The sequence below is a fragment of the Bos grunniens genome, chromosome X (assembly GCF_055505025.1).
Source record: "Bos grunniens cultivar Pamir isolate PY7600 chromosome X, Bosgru_T2T1.0, whole genome shotgun sequence".
NCBI lineage: Eukaryota > Metazoa > Chordata > Mammalia > Artiodactyla > Bovidae > Bos > Bos grunniens.
Genome location: NC_141194.1, coordinates 60,355 through 84,776, shown reverse-complemented (window position 1 = coordinate 84,776; position 24,422 = coordinate 60,355). Strand labels below are relative to the sequence as shown.

General features: G+C 56.1%; 1 protein-coding gene across 7 annotated transcripts in view; it reads left to right on the top strand.

Annotated features, from left to right (window-relative positions):
- PPP2R3B (protein phosphatase 2 regulatory subunit B''beta) overlaps positions 1-24,422 on the top strand; it is a 40,995-nt gene that overhangs the window by 7,609 nt on the left and 8,964 nt on the right. For 4 of the 7 annotated variants that reach the window (XM_086385998.1, XM_086386001.1, XM_086385997.1 and 1 more), the window contains 4 exons: positions 7,655-7,840; positions 22,638-22,741; positions 23,011-23,113; positions 24,058-24,132. In XM_086385998.1, coding sequence (XP_086242124.1) covers positions 7,655-7,840; positions 22,638-22,741; positions 23,011-23,113; positions 24,058-24,132 — 468 coding nt within the window. Of the gene's footprint in view, positions 1-1,766; positions 2,024-4,694; positions 4,895-7,654; positions 7,841-13,066; positions 18,686-22,637; positions 22,742-23,010; positions 23,114-24,057; positions 24,133-24,422 lie in introns of those variants that run through there. The other 3 variants (XM_086385999.1, XM_086386002.1, XM_086386000.1) reach the window with 3 other exon arrangements.

The following is a 24,422-nucleotide window of genomic DNA, read 5'->3' as shown; positions in this document are numbered from 1 at the left end:
GTGCTGGGGAGGGGGCGTGAACCGGCTGAGCCCACGGACTCCAGGGCAGGGGCTGGGGGAGGGACCTCCCTGGCTGTCCCGTGCTGACACCTTCGTCTCCAAGGCAGCGAGTACAGGTTCGATTGCTGATCTGCGGGTTCGATTGCTGATCTACAAGCTAAGGTCCCACATGCCCCGGGGCCAAAAACTGAAAACACGAAGCAGAAGGAATGTTGTAACAAATTCATTGAAAACTTTAAAAAGTGGGCCACATAAAAAATACTATTTTAAAATCTTAAAAAACGTACAGCCCCCAGGGCAGCAAGCCTGCTGAGTGACACCGCAGTGGTGGCAACACAGCGCTGTGCCTTTGTCTTGAACGGACCCTCAGGGTGTGCAGGACCGAACGGACCCTCAGGGTGTGCAGGTCCAGACGCACCCTGGGGAGACTGCGCGTCTTCAGGGCAGCTTTATCTGCATGGGTTCCTCACCGCAGTGATGTGGGCTCCTATTTCTAACAGACGCAGTGCCCCGCTCAGGCTGTTCCTGACAGGGGAACCTGGGCCCTGCAGGCAGTTCTGGACTTCTGCCCTCTGTTTCTGTGAGACAAACACGGCTGGAAAAAAACGAGCCCCAAACCCGAAGTCCGTTAGAGAGACAGGAAGAGGGTGGGTGAGTGAAGAGGCTCCTGACCCCCAAGGCCATTTCCCCAGACAGCTCTGTCCCGGGGCAGGGAAGGGTGAAGGGACATGCGTCCCTGGGGTCCTGCGATGTCAGGGGTGGGACCCTCAGGCCAGGGGTAGACTGCATGTGTGTCCGTGTCCGGGGGGCGCGGGCGGGGAGACCCGCCCAGAGCGGGCCTGGCTCTGCGGGGAGTCCACCCCCACGTCAGGGCCCGGGTTCCCTTTTCAGGGTTCCCAGTACATGACGGTCTGAGTCGGATTCTGTTCCTCCCCGTGTTCTGGTTCTCATCACGCTGTGCACCTGTGTACACACCGGAATGCGGTAGAACCCTCGCTTGCACCCGCACCCCGAGTTTTCACAGGAGATAGTGTACAGGTTGAGTGAACATCTTCCCAACTGGTGGTTCAGACGGTAGAGAACGCGCCGCCAGTGTAGGAGGCCTGGGTTTGATCCCTGGATGGGGAAGATGTCCTCGGAGAACGAATTGGCCGCTCACCCCGGTATTCTTGCCTGGAGAATCCCACGGATCGAGGAGCCTGGCGGGCTACAGTCCATGGGGCCGCTCAGACAGGACTGAGCAACAAACACTTTCACTGTTTTGTTTTTTTTTCCCCTACACTCCTAAGTGCGCGTGGGTGGTGACCTCCAAAGCCCTTCTTTTGCCGCCAGTTTCCCAGGGAACAGCTCTTGGGCCGCAGGCGGGCTGTGGGCCCGCGCGTCTGGGCCGCTTGCTCTGTCGTAGGTTCCAGCTTAGCCCTGGGCTGGCTGACGGCGTCCGGAAAGAAGGCCGGGTCCCTCCCGGGGAGCCCGCGGGCGGCGGGCCTCGGCGGCCTGTCTGCGGGCTGAGCAGAGCAAGGGTCGGGGGTGGGGGACGGGGGGCGGCCGCCTCCCTCCACGCGCAGCGGGCTGGCCCGGGGCGGGCGTCCTGCGCTTCGTCCAACGCTCGGTCCGGCCCGGGGCGGGCGCCCTGCCTCTGGCCTGCCCCGCGGAGCGCAGCGGGGCCCGGGGAGGGGCCGCCCGCCGCCTGCTAGCCGCGCCTCCCCTGCCCGCGCTGTGCGCGCCCGCCCCGCCGGAGGAATGCGCGCGCCCGGGGTCCGGCCCCCAGAGCGCCGGCCGGCGACGCATGGAGCGCGCTGAGCCCGGCCGCCTGGACCGCCCCGACCCCGCCGGCCCCGGCCAGCCGCAGCCCCGCGAGCGCACCCGGCCCGGGCCGCGGCGGCCCACGCGAGCCGACATGCGGCTCCGTGACCTCTCCCTGCGCCAGGACCCCGACCTGCGGCAGGAGCTGGCCTCGCTGGCCCGCGGCTGCGACTTCGTGCTGCCCTCGCGCTTCAAGAAGCGGCTCAAGGCCTTCCAGCAGGTGCGGGCGCGGGGCTGCTGCGTCCGCTCAGCCCCGGAGAGGTCGGGGCGGGGGGCTGCCCGTGCTGGGGGGTGGGGGCTTCACCTCTGCCCGGGAACAGCGGCCCTGCGCGCGGAGAGCAGGTGTGTGGCCCGTGAAGTTTGTTGGGACAGCCGCTCTGAAGCGAGGCGCCCACAGCTCCTTTCTGGGAGATTCAGCCGCAAGGACCGCGGTGCCTGGAAAACGCCTGCGGAGCGGACTGAACGGGCTGGGGAGGCTTTAGCCCTGGCTCCGCAGGCGCACAGGCAGCCTCCCCGCGTGGTCGGAGCACAGCGCCCGTCGCAGTAACGCAGTGCTCTCAGGACCGAGCGCGGTTCGCTGCGAGCGCGTGTGGAGTTTGAGCGCTTTAGAGGAAGCGCATCGCTCGTTGGTTTCAGCAGGCACTCGGCTTTTAAACTTCTCGGTGCTTCTCCCCCGCGGGCACAAGAGCAAAGCCGGTCTCTCTCTGCCTGGGCCTCGTCTGTGGTTTATAAAGTCGAGTAAAGGGACCGGGGCATGTAGAACCCGCGGCCACCCTGGGGTCTTCTGGTAACGGCAGGTTCTGCTGTCAGGGATGTTTGGCACTGGGAATCGCTTGTATTTTCTCCCAGGCGATGAGTTAAGGTCATCTGGTGGCCTTAAGAAAGCAAAAAGTCGCCGAATTACATACCGGCCTGTCTGGGGTGGGAAAAGCTTGCTTCCTGTTGGTACTTTAAATCGAGTTTTTCCCCATCCTGGGACCATGTCGGAACTTTTAGAGAGCTATTGGGCCTTCTTTTTTCTGTCTGACAGCTGTCTTTCTAACGTGTGAGCTTTGGTCTGCGAGTGGGTGACGCTTGTAAATCGGTGCCCCGTTTGGGCAGGAAAGTCTGTTCAGACTCGGAGTGTGCGATCAGATGAGGCTGATCTCGTTTTACAGACGGAGGGGCACGTCTGCTGGTTGCTGTTTATGTGGTACACAGTAGTGCTGGGGTGTCCCCGGATCGGGGAGCCCTCCGCCGGTGGTGGCCAGGCCTTGATGTTCGTCAAGGGGGAGGGGAGGGGAGCCCTGGCTACAGGCAGGAGCTGCAGGAAAGCCTGATTTTCCCAGGACAGCTGTGCGTCTTATCCAGTCACTCAGGCCTTTCAGAGGAAGCAGTTTCAGGTTACAGAAAACACATCCCGGCGATCTTTCCTGGGAATGAGGGCGCCTGCCCTGGGCAGTGAGTGCTCTTCAGGTGCAGAATTCAGCTCTTGAGAGGGGAGTGTCCTGGGGACAGTGTTGGGGAGGGGAGCTCCCCTGGCTGGCTTCTGGTTTCACCTCTCGGTGTTTGAGTGTGGACTCCAGACATATCCTTGGGGGAGCTGCAAACCTCAGGGTGTGCGGAGATGGGGTGAGGAGGGGATGGTGGGGGCCGTGCATGTGGAGATGGGGTCTGGAGGGGGATGGTGGGGTGTGTGTGGAGATGGGTGAGGAGGGGATGGGGTGAGGAGGGGATGGGGTGAGGAGAGACGTGATGGTTGGGGGTATGAGGGCTGTGGCGGGGGTGGTGAGGGTGTGTGGGCCTGGAGGGCATGTGGAGATGGACTCGGTGCTTCACACACGTGCACTTGCAGCTTGGTGCAGCCGTGCTGGGTTCAGGGCCACAGGAACGTATGCAGTGTGGCTGTTGTGTTTTGTGGGTGAGGCTCTCCTCTTCCTGCAGAGCCCTCTTCCTATCCAGCCCCTACTTGTGGACGTCCGGGCCAAGCGCACGCTGAGCAGCCCTCAGGCCCCCAGCTTGTCCTCCGTGGCGGCCCTCAGCGCGTGTCCCAAGCCCACGAGAACCCCGCCCGGCTGTGCTGCCGCCCCGTCCAAGCTGGGTGCTGGCCTCCATCCCCGGGACTGAATCTGGGGCGCAGCAGGCCCTGGGATGGGCTCCCCCGCCCCCCTCCTCCATCCCTGGTTCTGGTTCTGGTCCCGCTCTCACCCATCCAGCTTCCCTGTGGGCCCTTCAGGTGGACGCAGGGGCCCCACGGAGGGGAGACCCTGGTGCCGTGACAGTCCAGGCTCCCTTCCCCTCCCTGTGCTGACAGCCTAACCTGCAGACTCTGCCCGTGTCAGGCCCCGGGGGGTCACATCACTGTGCAGGGTGCCCCTGAGTGTGCCCCCTTGGTCTGCACTCCTGGGACCCGGGGGTCAGACGTGGTCCCCACGGTCCTGGCCCATGGACTTGGGCCCTCGGGCTGCTCCCCAGCTCCACACCCCAGCCCTGCTTCCTGGCTCCGTGGGCCGCACAGTCCTCTGCCCAGGGGCGCACATGTTCTCATCTGTTTGTGTGTCCATCAGTGGGCCCTTTGAAGTCCTAGTTGGCCCTCCCCAGCCTCTCCAGCCTGTGCGGAGGGTTCCCAGGCTTGGAGGAGGAGAGGCTCCGGCCTGCAGGGCCTCCCAGCCTGGTGCTGCCCTCTGCTGGGTGCCTCTGCCGCCTGTGTCCCCACACCCGGGTCTCTGCTCCAATGGGGCCCTTGCCGGCTGCGCCCCGCGTGCTGACCCGCCCCCGGCCCTGCTCCGCTCGCCCCGCGCCCCTCCTGGGTGCTTAGACCCATGGTCATCCCCGCCGGCCCAGCGCGCGCCCTCTGTCCGCGGAGACGCCGACCGGCTGAGGACGCGCTAGAAGCCGTGCCGGGAGGGGGCGCTGGGCTGCTCCCGAAGGCGGGCACTGTCCCCGGTGTGGCCGCTCCCGCCGCACAGGGGCGCCTCGCTCTCCACGAGGCCGTGTCTTGTCCTGTTCGCGGCTGCGCGTGTCCCTAGGGCCGCTGGCGTCTCTGGTCTCCGCAGTCGCCATCAGGGAGCGCGGGTGTCCGCATCGCGACAGAAGTTGCCGCCGGCAGCAGGTGCCGTGCTGACGGCCGACAGGGAGGCCTGGGGCGGGGGCGGGGCGAGGCCGGCGCCCCTGCTCTGCGGGCTGCTTAGGGGGCCCAGCCCCACTTGGGAGTCCTCTGTGTGTGTGCGTGTCTCTCTCTCACCCACACAGATGCACGGCTGTGCCCCTTCCGCCTTCATCGCGGACGTCCAGCCGGCCGCACCGAGCTCAGGGCGCCGTCCTCCGCCGCTTCTCTCCGGCCCTGGGGAGCCCCGCTCGGCCGGACGCGGCCCCTGCGGCGCCCTGTGTGCTGGCGAAGGGCGCCTGTCCCGCAGCTGTGCCGGCCGCGCTATTTATGGCCCAGAGATAACTCTGTAAATCTCCCGTGTCCGCACCCGGCGCTTCTGTTTTCCCGTCGCCTGGCCCTGCCTGCCTGCGCCGCACTTCCCTGCTCCGGGGCTTGGTGGGCGCTGAGGCCACGCCGGGGCAGCGGTCAGCTCGGGGTCGGCGGCGCCGCCCGTGGTGGACCCCAGCGCGGTGTCCCGACCTCTCTCTGGAAGTCCAGGCCCCCAGCCCACTCTGGGCGTGAACACAGCGGTGCCTGCCTTCTTCCCATCGCTGTTGGCCGCTGTATCTCTTTCCACTTAAGTTTCAGCTGTTGTGTCCTGAGACCTTATGCGTATGTCTTATAAATAAACCTGTTTTGTTGTTGTTGTTTGATCTTCCTGTTTTTTAAAGTTAACTTGATTTGAGTTTACTTTTGGCTGTGCTGGGTTGCTGCGCGAACTTTTCTCTAGTTTTGGTGACCAGGGGCTGCTCTCTGCCTGAGATGTGCAGCCTTCTCGTGGCGGTGGATTCTCCTGTTGCAGGGCATGGGCTCTCGGGGCAGCTGGGGAGTCGGGCTCAGTAGCTGTGGCTCCCGGGCTCTGGAGCGCAGGCTCAGTAGTGGTGGCGCACGGGCTCAGTTGTTCTTCAGCATGTGCGATCTTCCCCGGCCAGGCATTGAACCCACCTCTCCTGCGTTGGCAGGTGGGTTCTTGACCACTGAGCCACCAGGCAGGGCCTCCGACCTTTGTATTTTTAACTGGAACGTTTAGTTCACTTACATGACTTTGAGTCTATTCTGGTTTGTTTTGTATTTCTCTGCGTGCTCTCCTTTGCCTGTTTCCCTTTGGAGTGCTTCCCACCAGGTCACTGCTCATCTGACAGTGTCATTTTTGTAGGAACTGAGTTAATCCATATCTTTATCATCCAACTCAAAACTCTCACACACTTCCATTCTATCTCCCTTGCGTTGTATGCTGTCATCTTCTTGGGAGTTTTCAGAAAGAAGTAAAATGGTGTTCTTATGACTGATTTCTCTGGTGGATGCGTGTGGAGTTAGCCAGGTAGGCACTGCTCTCCCCCCGCACCCTGTCTTGTAGTTCAGATTTTCCATCTGGGGGCGCTTTGCTCCCCACTGACGTGCACGCCTCAGCGTCGCCTGGGCCAGCTGTCTGTTGCACGCTCACTTTGGCTTTCTGTTCTCTTTGGGTCGTTAAAACATCTCAGTGTTCACGTCATGTGACAGCCACCTCCTCACAGGTAGAAGGGGACAAGGTGGGCACTGTCTTCCTCTGGCTTCTAGAATCTGTTGTTTCTGTTGACAGTTGGATGGAGCCCCGGTTGTTTGCTTCTTTGAAGATTTCCCCTCATCTGTCTTGCTTCCCATGCCTGGGCTGTGTTTAAGCACCTGCTGGCTGCCTTTGGGTCTTCGGGTTTTGTCCTCCTGTGTCCAGGTGTGGGTTTCTTTCTGTGATCCTGTTGGGGGCTCACGGGCTCCAAAGCTCTCTGACAGAAGGGTGTGTCATGAGTCCTGATGACCCCGTGACCTGGGGTGACAGGGCCTCTGAAGGGGGTGGGGTCTGAGGGGAGGCTGTCCTGGGTCCTGATGATCCCATGACTTGGGGTGACAGGGCTTCTGAAGGGAGTGGGGTCTGATGGGAGGCTGTCCTGGGGTGACAGAGGCCCTGTTGCTGTGTCCCTCCCTGGATGCAACCCCTCCCAGCCCCCCGGCCCTGGAAGGGCTGGTGGGCCACTGCGCCCACCCACAGGCCACCTGATGAGGCACCGGGTGGACACCCTACACCACCAAGTGGTAGGTGTGTTGGGAGATGCCTGGCTGACGTCAGCTGTGGCTGAAAGCGTGCTGTTGGCTCCTGTGTGGTGCTCGCTGCTGCCCGTCCTGGGAGGCAGAGCCCTGGGGCCGTGTGTTTCCTGAGGGCTGTGCTGGCTGGGGCTGAAACCTCCACGGGGCAGGGCAGGTGTGGGCACAAGCGGTCACAGGTGCAACCTGCCACCAAGGGGACAGCCCGCCATGCCTCCCTTGACCTCCCGCAGGACACAGGGCAGGTTCTCTCAGTAGCCTGGGCGGTAAGCTGGCCTCTCCAGGGGCTCACAGCTGAAGCAGGATGAGGGAGGCTTGGCAGTGTGGACCAGGCCAGTGGTCACATGTGCCGTTGCCTGTGGGCTGCGTGCCCTCCTGTGTCTGCAGTCAGCCCGTAGTGATGGTCTGGGTGCCCCGTCCACAGTGGGTGAACTGGGCTTGGGGCGGTGGGGGGAGACATGAATCAGACCTGCCTCCGATGATGAAAATAGAGGGAGGAGGTGCCCACGTGCCCAGGAGGTGCCCACGTGCCCAGGCCCTCACTGAATGTGGGTCCCGAGGAGGTGCCCACGCGCCCAGGCCCTCACTGAGTTGCATCCCCAGGAGGTGCCCACGTGCCCAGGCCCTCACTCTTGTCTTCCTCAGGTCCAGACGAGGAAGGAGGAGCCCCTGCCGCCCGCCGCGAGCCGGAGCATCCCCACCTTCTACTTCCCCCGCGGCCGCCCGCAGGACACGGTGAACATAGACGCCGTCATCACCAAGATCGAGAGGACCTTCGCCCAGTTCCCGCATGAAAGGGCCACCATAGAGGACATGGGCCGCGTGGCCAAGGTGGGTTCCCCGCGGGCACGTGGGGGGTCCTTCTTCAGGCATGGGCGGGCCCAGGGCTCGGCTTCTGCGCCCGCTGTCTGCCGTGCTTGGAGCCTGAGGCACAGAGGACGTGCCGAGCTCTGTCCTCGCTGTTGCAGGACACGGACGGCCTGCGTGCTGTTCCCCAGGGCCTCGTGATCTTGGAGTGACCGTCCCCACGGGCTCAGCTCAGGCCTTCCCATGTGTCTCCCGTCCAGGGGATGCGTGTCCACAGTCCACACACCGCGTGTGTGACTATAGACTGACCCTGAGTGTGACCAAAGTGCTCATCGCAGAGAGTGCGGCTCTGGCTCCTCCGTGTGGACGCCCAGTCGTTTTGGTGTCTGCACCATCTCCTACAGGAACGCGACACGGTGTCCTTGGCCGTCCCTAGTGCTGGGTGGCTGTTGTAAGGGGCCCGGGCTCCCTGTGGTCCCTTGCTGTCTCACTCTGTGTGTGTGTCCGTCACTCAGTCGTGTCCGACTGTTTATGACCCCGTGGACCGCAGCCCTCCAGGCTCCTCCGTCCGTGGGATTCTCCAGGCAAGAATACTGGAGCTGGTTGCCATTTTCTTCTCCAGGGCATCACCCTGTGTCAGGGATCGAACCCGTGTCTCCTGCATTGGGAGGCTTGCTGGACAGAGGACAGGCCCCCGCTTCACGTCAGTCAGAGGCCCCAGGTTGCCTGTCGGTGTTGTGCCCACATGTGGGGTCCGCATGCTCCCAGCACCCCAACTCTAGGTGTCATCGACAGCTGTGGGCAGGCACTTCCCACGTGTTTGATCTCCCGGGGGTCACGCTGCCTGCCGCGCAGGCTGCTTGTGAGTTACACGTTGGTTCTTCAGGGCAGTGCCCAGCCTCTCTCCTTTGTCTCCAGTGCTGCGGGCGCCTTCTCTTTTCTCTGTGTCCCCTCCTCTCCCCTGGCCCTCCGCCTGCCCTCCTCCCCTCTTCTCCTCTCCCCCTCCCCTCCTCTCTGCCTCCCTTCTCTCCCCCATCACCCCTGCCGCTCCTGTAAGATCTCTTCCTCTTGGCCCCGGCTGCTAACTCTCTGTCTGCTGTGCACGTCCTGAAAAGCTCTGCTGGACTGTGTGCTGAGTGACTCCACGTGCTCCTTTCTGCCTTCAGCTTTTAGGGGTTGCCTTTTTCTCTTTTTCTAAAACCTTTCTTGAGATGGAATCCATGTGCACCACAATTCACCATTTAAAGTGTACAGCTCAGCCGTCAGTGTATTCACAGGGTTGTGCAGCCTTCTCTACAGTGAGCTCTTACCACCCGAGAAAGAAACCTTGTACCCCGTGGTTGCCATCGCGCCTCCTCTTCCCCTGCATCCCTAGGAAACCACGAGTCTGCCTCCAGTGTCTGTGGATTTGCCTCTTTCTGACTCTTTGTATAAACGGAAGCACCCACTGTCTGTCCTTCTGTGCCTGCTTCTCTCACTGAGCACCCTGTGTTCAGGGTCCATCCACACTGTAGCCTGTGTCAGAGCTTCCCCTCTCTTCAGTCACTGAGTTGTCTTCCAGTGTGTGCACGGGCCACATGCTGTTTATCCATTCATCCGTCCATCCATCCATCACCCATCCATCCGTCCATCCATCCATTATCTATCCATCACCCATCCATCCATCCATCCATCCACCCACCCATTGTCTATCCATCCATCCATCCACCCACCCACCTACCCATCCATTCATCATCCATCCATCCATCCATCATCCATCCATCCATCCATCATCCATCCATCCATCCACCCACCCACCCACCCACCCATCCATCTGTCCATCCATCCATTTATCCATCCGTCATCTATCCATCCATCCGTCCACCCACCCATCCATCCACCCATCTATCCATGATCCATCCATCCACCCATCCATCCATGCATCCATCCATTCATCCATCCATCATCTATCCATCCATCCTTCCACCCATCAATCCATCCACCCACTCACCCATCCATCCATCCATCATCCATCCATCTATCAATCTACCTATCCATCCACCCATCTATCCACCTGTCAGTCCATCCACCCACCTGTCTACCCACCCAACCATGCATCCATCATCCATCCATCCATACACCCACTTATCCATCCATCTGTCCATCCAACCATCTCTGCATCATCCATCCATTCATTACCCAACCACGCATCTATTCAGTCATCCATGCATCCACGCACCCACACACACACTTGTCCATTTATCCATCTGTCCATCCATCCACCCCCCTGCCCATCCATCCATGTACCCACCCACTCCCCTCCCCCAGTCCCTGGCAACCATGAATCCACTTCCTGTCTCCATGGATTTGCCTGTTTTGGACGTTTCCTATCAATGAAATCACACTCTGTGTGTCCTTCTGTGCTTGCACTTCTCACTGAACGTCGTGTGTTCAGGGTCCATCCACACTGTGGCCTGTGTCAGAGCTGCCCTCCTTTTACTGTTCCTTTCCATGCTTCCCCTTCAGGAACACACGGGTGGCTCTGCCCTTCACGGGCACTCGGGCTGCTGTGCCCTTCAGGAACACTTGGGCGGCTGTGCCCTTCAGGAGCACTCGGGCGGCTCTGGCCTCTGGCTCTTGTGAGCGATGGTGCTGTGGGCTCTCCTGTGCTGCAGGTCTGTGCAGGTGGATGCGTTTGCATTTCTCTTGGGTCGAGGCCCAGGGAGTGGAATGGCGGCCTCAGACAGTGGCGCTGTTTGCCTTTCTGAGGAACCTCAGGACTCTTTGCCACAGTTCCCACCTGCGCCGTGCGAGGGCTCCAGCGTGTTCACGTTTCTTCCAGCACTCCCTGTCTCTCTGGTTGAGGACCGGCCCTCCCGGTGTGAGGGCAGCGCTGCCTCCCTGTGGTTTTGAACTGCATTTCCTTCCTGACTACAGGCTTCCCCGGTAGCTCAGATGGTAAAGAGCCCAGAAGACCTGGGTCAGGCAGATCCCCTGCAGAAAGGAAAGGCAACCCATTCCAGTATTCTGGCTTGGAGAATCCCCTGGACAGAGGAGCCTGGCGGGCTACAGTCCCTGCGATCACAAAGACTCAGATATGGCTGAAGCGATTACCGCTTTCCTCTCTGCCTGATGTTGAGACTGTTCGTGTGCTTGTGAGCCGTTTCTATGTATTCTTTCCGACAGTGTGTCTTCAGATCCTTTGACTGTTTTTCAGTTGAGGTGTTTGTCATTTTATTGTTGACTCATAAGCATTCTTTGTAGTCCAGATACAATCCCTTATCGGATATATATGCTATGTAAATATTTTGTCCCACTTTCTGGGTGGTTTTTTTCACCTTTTTAAAAATTGAATTAGAGTTGATTTACAATGTTGTTGGAGAAGGCAATGGCACCCCACGCCAGTACTCCTGCCTGGAAAATCCCATGGATGGAGGAGCCTGGTAGGCTGCAGTCCATGGGGTCGCTGAGGGTCGGACACGACTAAGCGACTTCACTTTCACTTTTCACTTTCACGCATTGGAGAAGGAAATGGCAACCTACTCCAGTGTTCTTGCCTGGAGAGTCCCAGGGACGGGGGAGCCTGGTGGGCTGCCGTCTGTGGGGTCGCACAGAGTCGGACACGACTGAAGCGACTTAGCAGCAGCAGCACAATGTTGTGGTAACTCTGCTGCACAACAACGTGCGCTGTACAGATACGCACATCCTTTCCCACTATGGTTTATCACAGGATATCGGACGCACTTCCCTCTGCTGTGTAGTAGGACGTTGTTGTGTATCCATCATGTATATATAACAGTTTGCATCTGTTGATCACAAACTCCCTGTCCATCCCTCTCCAGCCACACCCCCTGCCCCGTCCCAGCAGCCCCAAGTCTGATCTCTGTGCTGTGAGTCTTTCTGTTTCTCAGATAAGTTCGTTTGTGCCGTATTTCACACCCTTATACAAATGATATCATTAGGTGTTGTCTTTCTCTGTCTGACAGACTTCACTCAGTACGATCACCTCTAGGTCCATCCATGTTGCTGCAAATGGCATCGTGTTACTCTTTTTGTGGCCTAGTAGTGTTCCATCGTATCTGTACCACTTCTTTATCTGTTCATCTGTGGATGAACATTTAGGTTGCTTCCGTGTCTTGGCTGTTGTAAATAATGCTGCCCTGAACACGGGTGCGTGTATCTTTTTGAATTAGAATTTTTTCTGGGTATATGCCCAGGAGTGGGATTGCTGGATTATATGGCAGTTCTGTTCTTAGTTTTTTGAGGAAACTCCAAACTTTTTCACAGTGACTGCACCGATTTACGTTCTTCCCAACACTGTAGGAGGGTTCCTGTCTCTGCACACCCTCTCCAGCATTTATTTGTAGACCTTTTCAGTGATGTCCATTCTGAGCAGTGTGAGGTGGTACCTCATCGTAGTTTTGATTTGCATTTCTCTAATAATTACCGGTGTTGAGCATATTTTTCTGTGTCCGTTGGCCATCTGTGTGTCTTCTTTGGAGAAATGTCTGTTTAGACGTTTGGCCCGTTTTTCGATTGTTGTGTTGTTGAGTTGTATGAGCTATGCGTACATTTTGCAAATCAATCCTTTGTGAGTCACGTCGTTTGCAAATATTTTGTCCTGTTCTGTGGGTTGTCTTTTGTTCCTTTGCTGAGCAAAAGCTTGTAAGCTTGATTAGGTCCTGTTTGTTTATTTTTGCTTTTATTCCCGTTGCCTTGGGAGACAGACCTAAGAAAACGTGTTGTGCTGTGTTCTCTCCTAGGGGTTGTGTGGCCGCGTGTCTTACGTTTATGTCCTTAAGCCACTTTGAGTTTTTTTGTGTATGGCGTGAGGGTGTGTTCTAACTTCACGGATTTGTATGCATCTCTCCACCTCTCCCAGCACCACTTGCTGAAGCGTTTGTCTTCTTTTCTCCATTGTATATTCCTGCCTCCTGGTCAGAGCATGACTGACGATAGTTGTGGGTTTATTTCTGGAGTCTCTGTTGCAGCCCCTGATCTGGGTGTCTGTTCCTGTGTCAGCACCACAGTGTTTTCAAGGCGGGAGGAGAAGGGGCTGACAGAGGATGAGATGGCTACATGGCATCACCGACTCCATGAACATGAATCTGAGCAAACTCTGGGAGATGGTGGACGACAGGGAACCGTGGCGTGCTGCGGTCCGTGAGGCCGCAGAGTCGGACACGACTGAGCTGCTGAGCAGCGATAACAGCGACACACACTGCTTTGCTGCCTCTAGCTCTGCAGCACTGTCTGAGGCCTGGGGCCATTACGCCTCCTGCCTTGTTCTTTCTCTTTAGGATGGCTGTGGCAATTCTGGGTCTTTTGTGATTCCATATCAAGTTTAGGATTGCTTGTTCCAGTTCTGTGAAAAATGCCATGGCTAATTTGATAGGGATCACATTAAATCTGTAGATTGCTTGGATAGTATGGTCGTTTTAAGCATATTAATTTTTCCAATCCAGGAGCATGGAATATTTCTCTGTTTCTTTGAATCATCTCTAATTTATTGATTAATGATTTTTTTAGTTTCTCAGCATGTAACTCTCTCACCTCCTTGATTGGCTTTATGTTTTTGGATACAGTTTTAAAAAGAATTTCTTTTTTACTTTCCCTTTCTGCTATTTCATTATTAGTGTGAAGAAATGCAACTGATTTCTATATGTTAGTCCTATATCTTGCTGTCTTGCTGAGTTCATTTATCAGTTCCAGAGTTGTTGTGTGTGGAGTCTCTAGGGTTTCCTATTTATGGTATCATATCATCTGCCTATAGTGATAGTTTACCACTTGCCTTCCAATTTGGATACCATTTATTTTCTAATTTATGTATTTTTAATTGAAGGATAATGGCAGTATTGTGTTGGTTTTTGCCATCCATCAACGTGGATCAGCCATAGGTATACATATGTGCTTGAGCCTCTGTCTCATCTCCCACCCCATCCCACCGCTCCGGGTCCAGTTTGAACACCTTTTATATCTTTTCCTTGTCTGATTGCTCTGGCTGGGACTTGCAGTCCTGAATAGAAATGGTGAGATTGGACATCCTTGTCTTGTTCCCAAAAGGGAAGGCTTTCGACTTTTCACGTTGAGGACAGTACTGGCTGTGGCCTGGTCATAGATAGCTTTTGTTATGTTGAGATATGTTTACTCTACACTCACTTTGGTGAGAGTTTTTGTCATGAATGGATGTTGAACACGCACTTTTGGACTTGGTTGACATGGTGTATCTCATTGATTGATTTGCGTATGTCGAACCATCCTTGTGAACTTGGGGTGAATCCCGCTTGGTCATGGTGTATGATCTTTTTTATGTGTTGTTGGATTCGGTTTGCCAGTATTTTGTTGAGAATTTTTGCATCTGTATTTATCAAAGATGTTGGCCTGTAATTTTCTTTTTCGGTAGTGTTGGTTTTGGTATTTGGGTGATGTTTGCTTGTCTTTGAGAGTATTCCCTCCTCTTCAATCTTTGAAGCAGTTTGAGAAGGATCAGTAAGAGTTCTTCTTTGTGTGTTTCTAGATTTAGCTGGTGAAACCATCTGGTAGTGGGTTTTTGTTTGTACAGAGCTTTCTGATGGCAGATTCTATTTCACTTCCAATGGTCTCTTTGTTCGAGTTACTGTTTCTTTGAGATTCCGTTTTGGGGGCTGTGTGTTCCTGGAAAGCTGTCCTTTTCTCGGTTGTTGGATTGCTTGGCACATAAGTCTTCACACTGTTCTCTTACAGATTTCTTGTATTTCTGTGATATTTGTTGATATTTTTCCTTTTTCATTTCTTATTTTCTTTGGATTTGCTCTCTCTTCTTGGTGAGCCTGGTCAAAGGTTGGTCAATTTTGTGTACTCTTTCAGAGAATCAGTTCTTGGTCTATTGTATTTTTTTTATCTCTATCTTATTTATTTATTTTCTGTCAATGGTAATAGTAACAGATTTTATTTTCTTGGACTCCAAAATCACTGTGGACAGTGAGTGCAGCCTTGAAATTAAAAGACGCCTGCTCCTTGGAAGAAAAACAAAGACAAACCTAGACAGCGAATTAAAACACAGACACGCTACTTTGCCGACAAAAGTCCGTCTAGACAAAGCTTTGGTTTTCCTGGTAGTCCTGCATGGATGTGAGCTGGACCATAAAGAAGGCTGAACACCGAAGAATTGATGCTTTTGAACTGTGGTGTTGGAGAAGACTCTTGAGAGTCCCTTGAACAGCAAGGGGATCAAAGCAGTGAATACTAAAGGAAATCAGTCCTGAATACTCACTGGAAGGACTGATGCTGAAGGTGAAACTCCAATCCTTTGGCTACCTGATGCGAATAGCCGACTCATTAGAAAAGATCTTGATGCTGGGAGTGATTGAGGGCGCGAGGAGAAGGGGACGACAGAGGATGAGATGGTTGGATGGCATCACAGACTCACTGGACATGAACTTGGGCAAACTCTGGGAGATAGTGAAGGACAGGAAAGCCTGCAGTTCATGGGATCGCAGAGTTGGACGTGACTGGGCAACTGAACAACAAAGAGTTGATTTACAGTGTGTGTGAGCAGAGGGAGTCAGGCATCCTTAGACAGACATCCACTCTTTTTCAGATTCTTTTCCCATTTGATTATCACACAGTACTGAGTAGAGTCCCTGTGCTACGTACAGTAGGTCCTTGTCGATTGTCTGTTTTATATATCAGCAGTGTGTATGTGTTACTCCCAAGCCCCTGTTTTATCCCTTCCCCTTTGGGTCCTTGTTGATTCTCTATTGTATATATCAGCAGTGTGTGTATGGAGGAGGAAAGGGCAGCCCACTCTAGTGTTCTTGCCTGAAGAATCCCAGGGACGGCGGAGCCTGGTGGGCTGCCGCCTATGGGGTCGCACAGAGTCGGACACGACTGAAGCGATTTAGCAGCAGCCGCAGCAGCAGTCAGTTATGTTGAATGTCTTTTCACGTGCTTTTGGCCATCTGTACTGTCTTCTTTGGAGAAATGCCTGTTCAGCTCTGCTGACCATCTTATTTCATGTTTCTTCTTTATTTGACTGGGCCATGTTGTGCCATGTGGGTGAAGCTCTCTGGTGGTAGTAAAGCCAGTCGTTCATTCGTGTCCAGCCCCACGCAATCCCATGGACTGTAGCCAGCCAGGCTCCTCTGTCCATGGAAGTTTCCAGGCAAGAATACTGCAGTGGGTTTCCATTTCATTCTCCAGAGCTCTTCTGACCGTATTTTGATTGGATTTAAAAAATATATGTATTTATTTATTTGGGGCTTCCAGGATGGCGCTAGTGGTAAAGAATCCGCCTTCAATGCAGGAGACTGGGTTTGATCAGCGAGTCGGGAAGATCCCATGGAGTAGGGTTTGGCAGCCCACTCCAGTATTCTTGCCTGGGAAATCCCACGGACAGAGGAGTCTGGTGGGCTGTGGTCCATGGGGTCGCAAAGAGTTGGACACAACTGAAGCAACGTGTTTATTTATTTGGCTGTACACGACTGAAGTGACTGAGCACACGTTTGTTATTTCTTTGGTCATACTGGGTCTTGGTTGAAGCATCCAGGATCTTTGATACTGATGGAGTGAGGCGCTCTAGTTTCAGCACGTGGGATCCAGTTTCCTGATCAGGGAGTAATCCCAGGCCGCCTTTGGGAACATGGAGTCTTAGCCACTGGCTCAGCGGGGAAGTCCCTTGGGTTGTTTTTTCATATTGAACTGTTTGTATATACAAACAGGAGCTATTTGTACAAGCACGAGCTATTAGTATATTTTGTAGATCAATTGCTTGTTGGTTGCATCGTTTGCAAATATTTTCTCCCATTCTGTCTTTTCATTTTGTTTATGGTTTCCTTTGCTGTGCAAACGCTTGTATGTTTCATCAGATCCCATTTGTTTATTTTTTGTTTTGTTTCTATTACTCTGAGAGTTAGGTCCAGAAAGGTATTTTGTGATTAATGTCAGAGAGTGTTCTGCCTGTGTTTTCCTCTAGGAGTTTTGTAGTGTCCGGTCTCACGTTTAGCTCTTTCATCCATTTGGAGTTTTCTTTTGTGTATGCTGTTAGGGTGTGTTCTGCTTTCCTTCTTTGGCCTGTAACTCTCCAGTTTTCCCGGCACCACGTATTGAAAAGGCTGCCTTCTGCATCCTGCGTTCTTGCCCCCGTGTCATAGATTATTGATCCTAGGTGCGTGGGTCTCTCTCTGGGCTCTCTGTCTTGCTCCATTGTGTCTTCGTCTGTTTTATGCCAGTCCCACACTGTTCTCACGTCATAGTACTGCACTTTTTGACATCACTGACTCAGTGGACATGAGTTTGCGTAAGCTCCGGGGGATGGTGAAGGACAGGGCGGCCTGGCGTGCTGCAGGCCACAAGGTCGCAAAGAGTCGGACAGGACTGAGCGACTGAACAACAACAAATACAATTTTGAGTACTGTAGCTTTCTAGTCTAAAGCCATGACTCCTCCAGCTCAGTTTTTTCTCAAGATTGCTTTGGCTATTTGGGGTCTTTTATGTCTCCATACAGATTTTTAAAGTTTTTGTTCTAGTTCTGTGAAAAATGTCACCAGTTAATTTGATAGCAGTTGCACCGAATCTGTAGATTACCTTGGGCTGTATAGTCATTTTGACAATATTCTTGTAATACAGGAATGTCAGATCTGTACGTGTGGCCATTTTTATTTGTAGGGTTATTTGTTTCTGATTCATTTTGACTAGTCTAGAGATTCACTTCTCTTTTTTCAGATAAGCGTCCGTCAGCTTCGTAGAGTACTTCAGTTTTTTGCTTACCTGTTTCATCAGTCTCTGCTCACATCTTTATTGTTTTCTTACACATTTGTCTATTGTCAGTTTTTCTTAGATTCTTGAATCAAACAATTAATTTTGTTTTTCAGTCAGATTTATTGAGATATAATGGGCACAGAGTAAAATTTCCCCACCGTAAGTACACAGTTTTCCACAGTGTCAGTGTCCGCCCCTGGGATCCATCTCTTCACTGTTATAGATAGTGCTGCTGTGAACGCTGGGGGCGTGAATCTTTGAATTTCAGTTTTCATCTTTTCCAGATAACATGGTCAGGAGTGGGGCTGTTGGATAACACGGTGATTTAATTTTTAGATTTATATAGGGAGCGCTATAGGCTTCCCAGGTGGCTCGGTGGTAAAGAACCCACCTGCCAGTGCAGGAGACGTGGGTTAGATCCCTGGGTTGGCAGGATGCCCTGAAGCAGGCAACGGCAGCTCTCTGCAGTATTCTTGCCCGGAGGCTTCCATGGACAGAGGAGTCCAGCAGGCTACAGTCCATGGGGTTGCGCAGAGTCAGACATGAGTTAGTGACTGAGTAACAGAGGGGACACCAGGATGTCTCACGTGCCCCCTCTTGCTCCAGGTCCCCTCCCCGTGTTGCTGACCAGGCTTCCTGGACTCCTTGATCGGTGGTCGGGCCCGAGGGCCTGGCTGGGGCGTGTGCCCCCACCTTGGCAGGGCTGTGTGCAGGGGTCAGTGGGGCAGGATGGGCCTCTGCTCCCAGCTCCCCAGAAGGGCCGCTGGGCTGGCCTTTGTGTCTTGGCAGCAGTGCTCCGCCCCTCTGCTGCGTGCAGTTCTTTGTAGCCCCGTATGGTCTCTCTGTGTCTGCTCCTCCAGACGGCATTTGTCCCGGGCCCCACGCACCCTACTCCCGGGCCTTCTGCTGCCGTTGTTTCGCTTGGTCAAGAATGTCACGGGGGACCCGTGGGGGCTGTCTCTGGTTTCTGGGCACACCTGTGGTATTTGTCCCCAGCGTTTACTGCCGAGTGGCCTCCTGTGCGCGCGCGTCCTTCGGTGTGTGTTTACCGGTGCGTGAATGTTTGGGCCTTCCCAGTGCCGTCTCGTGCATAGAGCCGCTGTTTACGTTTGTGTTCCCAGGATTCCAGCGCCGGCTCTGCATCTGCCTGAGGTAAGGAATGCCTGTTGAATTGCTGGGTCATCTGCTGGCAGTATGTTTAATTTAACATGAAGTACAAGGCCATCTTCCGGTGTGCCTGTCTTGGGCACGTATAGCGAGCAATGAGATGCCGGCTCTTGGTGTCTGCGGTTTTCAGCCTCACTGGGGTGTGTGTGTGTGCGTGTGTGCATGATGAGGTCACACTGGGATGTGTGGGTGTCTGTTTGTGTGTGTGCTGAGGTCACACTGGCGTGTCTGTGTGTGTGTGTCTGTGTGCTGAGGTCACACTGGTGTGTGTGTGTGTGTGTCTTTGTGTGCTGAGGTCACACTGGGGTGTGTGTCTTCGTGTGCTGAGGTCACACTGGGGTGTGTGTGTGTGTCTTTGTATGCTGAGGTCACACTGGGATGTGTGAGTGCTGTGTGTGTGTGTGTGTGTGCTGAGGTCACACTGGCGTGTCTGTGTGTATGTGTCTGTGTGCTGAGGTCAGACTGGGGTGTGTGTGTGTGCACGCTGAGATCACACTGGGGTGTGTGTGTGCGCATCCTGAGGTCACATTGGGGGGGTGTGTGTGCACGCTGAGGTCACACTGGGGGGATGTGTGTGTGCACGCTGAGGTCACACTGGGATGTGTGTGTGTGTCTGTGTGTGTGTGTCTGTGTGCCGAGGTCACACTGGCGTGTCTGTGTGTGTGTGTCTGGGTGCTGAGGTCGCTTACTCTAGCTTCTCGTCTTGTTTCTGTAACGGCTAGGTTCAGTCTCTGATGGTGTATGTGTTTCTTGTCGGCATCTTTCCCTTTTTTGGGTGCTGTCTTGGGGACAATGACGTGAGCTGAGCAGTAGGTATTTACTGTGGACAGCTTCATCCCCTTTGGGGGTGTGCATGTCTCCGTGAAACTGTCCACCCGTCAGATCAGAAGCGTTTCTGGCAAACCCTCAACTCACTATCGGTCCAGCCCAGTCCAGCCAGGCCCCCCGGGCACTTTCTGTCACTGGATTGGTTAGTTCAGTAGCACCTCACCTGTGTAGAATCACAGCGGGCACTTGTTCTGGCTGCACAGTTCTAATGACGCACAGCACTGAGCATCTGTGTGCGTACCATTTGTGTCATTTATACCTTGTTTGATGCCATGTGTGTTCAGATCGTTTGCCCGTCGAGCACCCAGTGTTCCTTAGTGTGGAGGTCCACGTGTCTCGTGTGTTCTCCAGATACGAGCACTGGTCAGAGGTCCTTGTCCCAGCGGTTTTCCAGTCTTCCCTTGCCTTTCCACTCTTCTGTCAGCCTCTGAATTACAGATGGTTTAAATTTACATCCTGCCTGGTCCTCAGATTCTTTATTTTGTGCTTTACGTATTTCTGTCCTTGATAGAAAGTGTAGGCCATGAGCATTTTCTCTTGTGTTTTCCTCTGTAAGTTGGGGTGGTAAACTCTTCTGTTCAGGTACGAACTGTGCTCGTAGCGGGGTGATTGCCTGCATGGGGCAGGAAGAAGGGGCACTTCTTCTGCGCATGGTGCCGAGCGGCTTCTCACCCGTTCAGCAGCCCCCTCCTCCAACACCCACTTGCCTTGGCACCTTCTGCAGCCGTGTAGGAGTCACGCCCTGGACGCTCTTGCATGTGGGCAACGGGTCATCTCTAGAGCCGGGCAGGGCGATCCTACCCCAGGATCCGGACACTCCTGGCCCCTGCCTACCCCACCACCATCCTCACTGTGGTGCTCTGTCCTCTCCTCAGTGCTGACCCCTCCCCGTGCTCACTATGGTGCTCGCTCCTCAGTGCTGACCCCTCCCTGTGCTCACTGTGGTGCTCCCTCCTCAGCGCTGACCCCTCCCCATGCTCACTGTGGTGCTCCCTACTCAACGCTGACCCTCCCCGTCCTCACTGTGGTGCTCTCCCCTCATCTGTGCTGACCCCTCCCCGTGCTCACTGTGGTGCTCCCTGTTCAGTGCTGACCCCTCCCCATGCTCACTGTGGTGCTCCTTGCTCAGTGCTGACCCCTCCTCGTCCTCACTGTGGTGCTCCGTCCTCAGTGCTTACTCTCCCCATCTTCACTGTGGTGCTCCCTGCTCAGTGCTGACCCCTCTCCGTCCTCACTGTGGTGCTCCGTCCTCAGTGCTTACTCTCCCCATCTTCACTGTGGTGCTCCCTCCTCAGTGCTGACCCCTCTCCATGCTTACTGTGGTGCTCCCTCCTCAGCACTGACCCCTCCTCGTCCTCACTGTGGTGCTCCCTCCTCAGCGCTGACCCCTCCCCATGCTCACTGTGGTGCTCCCTCCTCAGCGCTGACCCCTCCTCGTCCTCACTGTGGTGCTCCCTCCTCAGTGCTGACCCTCCCCGTCCTTACTGTGGTCCTCTCCTCAGTGCTGACCCTCCCCGTCCTCACTGTGGTCCTCTCCTCAGCGCTGACCCCTCCCCATGCTCACTGTGGTGCTCCCTCCTCAGCGCTGACCCCTCCCCATGCTCACTGTGGTGCTCCCTCCTCAGTGCTGACCCTCCCCGTCCTCACTGTGGTGCTCCCTCCTCAGTGCTGACCCTCTCCGTCCTCACTGTGGTGCTCCCTCCTCAGTGCTGACCCTTCCTGTCCTCACTGCATGTCTTCCCTGCTCTCGCACTCTCCCTGTGGCTGTGGCCGGGTCTCTGTGGATGCAGACTGGGGCTGCGGGAACAGTGTCGGGGTGCCCTGCCTCGTGTGCTGATTGGGTTTGTGAGATGCTGGCTGGGATGCACACTGGTGCTGCGGGAACAGCCTTGGTGCAGGGCACCCCCTCCCTGGTCGCCGGTGGGAGCCACAAGTCCTCTTGTGGCCAGTGTCTGGGTCTGCTCTCAAGACCGTCACGTGGTCGTGTCTGCTGGGATCTGCTTACGTGTTTCCTCCACGTCTCCCTCTGCAGTCCTGACCCCGTTCATGCTCTTTGCTTGCGGGGCCCATCAGTGCACAGCTCGTGGGTCTGAGGGGGGTCACCCTGAGCCGTTCACTGAGCTGTTTGCCTTTTTTCTGTTGTTCTTGTTCAGTCGCTCAGGGCTGTCTGACTTTGCAACCCCATGGAATATAGCCCGCCAGGTTCCTCTGTCCGTGGGATTCTCCAGGCAAGGATGGTAGAGTGGATTCCCGTTTCTCTCTCCACGGGATCTTACTCCAGGAGTCGAACCCGGGTCTGGGGGGAGTGTTCCCATCTATTTTGGACTCTGCTGGTTTTGCCCGCATGAGTTGGGTGTCTGCAGAACTGTTGGTAAAGGTGTTCACGTCTGCTGGTGTCTGTCCCAGGATTTGACCAAAGTGTTGAGGAACTTAAGCCCATCTGCAGTCTTGCCACCAGGAAATAAAGCAGTCAGAGCGTCTCCGTTGTTTCCATTCCTCTTCAATGCCGTCTGTTGTTGTTCAGTCGCTCAGTCACGTCCGACTGTTTGTGACCCCATGGACTGCAGTATGTCTTCCCTGTCCATCCCCAACCCCAGAGTTTGCTCAAACCCACGTCCATCGAGTCGGTGATGCCATCCAACCATCTCATCCTCTGTCGTCCCCTTCTCCTCCCGCCTTCAGTCTTTGCCAGCATCAGGGTCTTGAAAGCTGTGACTGTGAGTGATGTGGTCACTGTGACCCCTGAGATGTGCGGTGTTGCAGGAGCGTCCTTGTGTCCCGAGTATTTCACGGTCTCCTCTGTCATTTATGCTCTCCTCATGGGTCATGAGATGCTGAGACTCTGGCGTTAGGGGTGTGTTCACCTCCCCTGTCCCGGTTGCTGACTGTCAGGCTCTGGTCGGGGGACGAGGTGCACAGCGCATCCTCAGGAGCAGTGTCTGTGTCCCCATCACCCGTGTGACTGAGGGCGAGGGGCTGTCGTGTCCTTAGAGACACGCTGGGCTGTGTGGGGCGCGCCGTCTGCACACAGCGGCTCTCCCTGCCTCGTTGGGGTCGGGCCGCCGTGGGGGCCAGGACGAGCTCACCCATGTCCCCGCTCCTCCCACAGGCCTGTGGCTGCCCGCTCTACTGGAAAGGACCGCTCTTCTGCAGCGCTGGCGGTGAGCGCACCGGCTCCGTGTCTGTCCACAAGTTTGTCGCCATGTGGAGAAAGTGAGTCCCGAGAGGGGGGTGTCCCCAGCTGTCCCCCACCCTGGCTGGTACTCCTGTGGCCGGGACCGTCACTCTGGGGGAGACCTGCCTGCGGGTCCCGGCAGCTAGGACAGTCACATCTGGGGGTTCCCGGCGGCCGGGACGGTCACGTCTAGGGGAGACCGTGCCTGGGGCTCCCGGCACAGCTGCCACGTACCTCCTGGGGCCTGAGTCTGGGCGGGGGCCTGTGGACGCGCAGGGGGTCAGTGGGGGTGTGCTCTGTCGCCCAGGGTCCTGCAGAACTGTCATGATGACGCCGCCAAATTCGTGCACCTGCTCATGAGCCCTGGCTGCAGCTACCTGGTGCAGGAGGACTTCGTGCCCTTCCTGCAGGTGCGTGCCCTCCGCCCACTCCGTGCCCCTCTCCCGTGTGTCCTGCTGTGCACTGCACATGCCGCCGTCCATGTGTCACTGCCTTGCGCAGTGCACACCCCCATCTGCACCTGCCCACCACACGCATGTCCTGTCTCTGCTGCACACACCCCCCCCCCCTCTTCACAGGCGCATCCCTATTCTACACCTGCGTGTGGGAGCCTGGCTCTCTGCCCCTGGGGGCCGCCTCTGCTGTGTGGGAGCCTGGCTCTGTGCCCTCGGGGGGCCGCCTCCACGGGCTGGCCCCGTGTAGCCCCTCAGGGGCCGTATGAGCAGTGGGACGGAGTGGACAGCTCCACCCCTGAGCCTGGGCGCCTGGACTCAGACGGGCACCCGGCCGTTCAGTGCCAGGCTGTCACAGACCGGGTCTGGGTTTGCAGGATGCTCATTCCAAATGCCTTTCTGCTTCCTTTAGCACAGTTTGTTCAGGACTTCATGCTCCATTTTCTGGAGGAGAATTTAAAGTGATGGTTGGCTACCTGTACGTTCCACTTAAAACATGGAACAGGCAAAGTTAGGCAGAGGGCGTGAGTGAGAGCCGTTTAAAGGGCTCCCGGGACTCTAGTCCTTCATCACACGAGGATGTGTCACATGCTCCTTCTCAGAGCGTGGGGTGCCCTTACACGCTGGTGTGTGCGTGTTCATATGTGTCAGGTCACCCTTGGTCGTGAGAGGCCGTGACAGCCACCTCCGCTCAGAGCTCCGTCCTTCCTCAGACACGGCCCGACAGTACAGTCTTGCTCTGACGTGATTTCATATACCTGTGTGTTCGAGGGGACTCCACGGGGGCGGCTCCGGGCCTGCCTGTGCGACCCTGGGGTTCTGGTGGACACATGGGTTCTCAGCCCTGGGGACTGTGGGCGGTCCCGTGGCGTGTCCCAGGGCTGGGTGCTGTCCCCCTGCAGGACGTGGTGAACACGCATCCCGGCCTGGCGTTCCTGAAGGAGGCGGCCGAGTTCCATTCCCGCTACATCACCACGGTGAGTGCAGTGTCCGTGGCCCTCACTCCCCACTCTGTCACCAGGCTCAGGTGTCTGTGGTCCTTTTCTCTGGGGCTCGGGAGAGGTGAGCGGTGTGGCCCACACGGGCCCCACGCAGGGCATGTCGCCGAGCCCCAGGGTCGGACGGGGCGCAGGTCCCGGCAGGTGAGGGCATGTCCAGAGACCCTACCCTCTGCCTCCCGGGCAGCAGGGTTTCAGGTTCTGAGCATCAGGCGCGGGTGCTCTGCGTGGGGCGTGGGCCCTGCCTGGGGACACGGACCTGCAGCCCA